The sequence below is a fragment of the Parasteatoda tepidariorum genome, chromosome 3 (assembly GCF_043381705.1).
Source record: "Parasteatoda tepidariorum isolate YZ-2023 chromosome 3, CAS_Ptep_4.0, whole genome shotgun sequence".
NCBI lineage: Eukaryota > Metazoa > Arthropoda > Arachnida > Araneae > Theridiidae > Parasteatoda > Parasteatoda tepidariorum.
In genome coordinates, this window is record NC_092206.1 from 68,876,827 (window position 1) to 68,880,145 (window position 3,319).

At 29.3% G+C, this 3,319-nt stretch overlaps 1 protein-coding gene across 2 annotated transcripts in view; it reads right to left on the bottom strand.

The window, feature by feature from the left end:
- Positions 1–1,969: 1,969 nt before the first annotated feature.
- LOC107444069 (CD166 antigen homolog) overlaps positions 1,970–3,319 on the bottom strand; it is a 130,495-nt gene continuing 129,145 nt past the window's right edge. For both annotated transcript variants that reach the window (XM_016058142.3, XM_016058141.3), the window contains one exon: positions 1,970–2,746. In XM_016058142.3, coding sequence (XP_015913628.1) covers positions 2,693–2,746 — 54 coding nt within the window. In that variant the 3' untranslated portion in view covers positions 1,970–2,692. The remainder of the gene's footprint in view (positions 2,747–3,319) is intronic.

Genomic DNA, 3,319 nt, shown 5'->3' on the forward strand with positions numbered 1-3,319 from the left:
TTTTCACAATAGAGATTTAATATCTTTCTCGCAAAAAATATATTTTGTTTAGTAACATTTCATGTGAATGCCTCTCTGGTTAAGAAGCTTATTTCATTGTGTGGAACCGTGACTTGAACCCTAGTGGAAGCTTAAAGCTCAACCAGCTTCAGAATTCATGGGGGATAAACACGGCTGTTTTAGGGAAGTAAACGCGGCTTGTGCGCATTTCTTACCACATTTTGATAATCATCATGTCATTAGTCACGGAATTATGACCTTTACCTGCGAGACCTATTTCACTCACTATGAAATGTAGATGAAATGATTTGGGTTATCATTTGTATGTATTGTTTCATTTCAAGTTAATTATTAGTGTTGATTATAATCCAACTCGAAATAATTTATCTGAAATTAGCCTGAATTAAAAACCTCAGTCCTCTTTTCATCCTAAAAATCATTTTGTCGAAGGTTTTAAAAATTGATATTTCGTAGCTACTCCTTAAAAAATTTCGAGTAAAAAACAGTATTATCTTTAAAATATTATTCAAATCAACGGCTTCTTATTTTCAAAATTGAACCTTAAAAATTTAATTACATTGTAAAAATTGATACAAATACGACTTTGCATGACTCGACATTTCAAACAATCTGAGAGGAAACCATAATTTTGCAATGAGACATCTGATTTTGCATTAATTTTATTACAAACTGCTTTCTTCAATTTAGAATATTAAGGTTTGGAATTAAATTGATAAGAAATTCATGAATATCACTAATTGATTTCGAAAATAAAATGTTTTTTAAAAAAATGTAATCGTTATTAGCTACAATCTTTCAGAGCTTCAATTAAGCTAAAATCCTTCAGATGAATTTGAAAAAAAAATGGTAACCATTGGGAAAATGGGTATTTTTCGAGGTTTGTCCACGGATATCTCTTTTTGATCAACTTCATCGACTGCATCAAATTCACCATAATCATAAATGGAAAGTTGTATGAGTTATAAACCGAAATAGGTCTTACACAAACATTAATAGAAAGGCAACACAACAAGATCAAATATTAAAAATATTAACTGACGATATTTCCAGTCTGAATATTTCTTTTTTTTCCGCCAATGTTCATTTTTAAAGTTTTTATATCAGTTGAGATTTAAAGTAACTGTTGTAAAGTTTTTGAACCAGTTATATAAAGTTAGTATTTAAAAGAACGTCATAATGTTTTATTTCATCTTATCCATAATGTAATCTTGGTGGCGATTTTAATATCAATATGAATAGTGAAGAAAGAAAAGAATTTATAAACATCTTAAACGTGTACTGTACTAGAAAATAGTAAATTTTACAGTGTTTCCGGCTCTATGGGAGCCCCAAAAAGACCAATAATTTCTACAGAAGTGCTTTGGTAAGGATTTTGGTGAAGTTAACAGTAAAATCTGAATTTATACTATGTGAAAAATATTTGTAAAGATGTAAAATTCGGTTCCATTTCTTCGGCTAATTAATCTTTTGTATTATTTTTCTTTTTACTAAATGTGTGATAATAGGAATTATAATTTTGAAAACCAGAGCATCTGGTTGACCATTACCATAAGAACAGAAAAAAAATTCCAAATAAATGGTTTGAATATCGTACATTTTGCTTCTTATTACCAGAAGTGCGTTTTTTTTACCGGAAATGCTATTGTCAGAATTTTTTTTCTCTGTTTATATGGGCTGGTGCTGAACAGAAAAATAAATCTGATTGCAATTGGCAAAAGCCTATATATGCCATTTTTGGCAATGCTGTGGCGTTTTGATTTGTTGAGACGTTCAAAAGAGCTACGCAGAAAAAAATAGACTAATGGGAAGTTTGAGATCTCAATAATGCGATAGCAATTTTCTCTCCTTTGTAATTGATCATTATGATTATTTTTTTTCTTAATTTAGTTGAGTTTAAAATATTCCTAAGAAATCACAAATTATATATCACACTATCAAAACAACAAAAAACTCGAAAAACTGAATTTTTATTTACATTTGTAAAAACAAACAACAGATGTGTAAATAAAACAAATGCCTTTGTACAGATTTTAAATGTTCATACAGACAAGCAAAATAATTTGATTTAAATTTGTGAATATTACAAACATGTAAAAATATTTGACACTTTCCCCAAGAACAGTAACGTATAACACCTGCTTAGAGTATCAACATCTCTATAATAACTGCAATTTATAGAATTTCGAATAAAAGGTTAATTATCTCAACAAACATCATTCTTTCTATCTCACTCTTGTAATATATCGCCAAGACATTTATGTCGCAGGCTAATGGTTTGAATCCCAAGCTGTAATTCATCAACGGAGTTGTCGCCTATTTTGTCGCCACTTGTGAAGTTTAACACGAAAACTTCTTATTTTTCTGACGACATTCCTAAGTTTCCGGGAGTGAATTCCGTCGTAATTCGTAAACAATGGCTTTCTCTCCCAGTTTGGACAGACTACAGATGATTTATGAAAGAAGCTTGGTGTTAAAATGAATGTTCGACGCCAAGGGGAATTCCACTTCTATCTGTTGTAATTCAACCTGGATAACATTCTTTTCTTTTTATGGCAACTCTTTTTTGCGTTTGAATGCTTCCAGAATTGAAACTTCAATTTTTAAGCATCTCTTTTATTTTGGGTTTTTATTGTCGTTCCTTCACTGGAACTTTCATTTACAAAGCGTGTCTTCATACCGGAGTTGACATTCTTATTGTAGTTTCTTTTTTACTATTCGGCCATTGCTGCAATAGGAAAAAAGAAGCTATACTTTTTCATATATAAATATTAAAAGTTATTACAATAAATTGGAATATTAGCTCTTCACAGTATCTAACCAAACAAATTTGGAACAATTTTACAATTTTAAAACTTAAGAAATCCTAATTTGAAAAACTAGTTAAAAGATGTTGTAATTAAGTTTATTCGAAATTTTAGGTTTATCGGAGAATAATATCATTTCAGTCATTCTCAATTATTTAACTTAGATTTGTGAAAGGAGGTTCCTTGTACGTTTGGAAAAAAATTTTCTGGGTGAGTCACCTTAAAAATCTCTCTCTTTTAGCACCAAATTAAAACCCTAATTGTGTGAAAACTAAAACACGAATAGTTTATGGAAGTTATGGAGATTCACACATTTTGATAATTGGAAAGCTTGTGGACAAAAATAAAAGTAACATATATTCTTAAACCTCATTAAGTGACATAAATGTTAAATATATTTTATTCAATTTCTCTATATTAATATAAATTAAAATACATTACGTTTCACCTAAGTACAAGCTTATATATATATATATATATATAGGATATCTCTT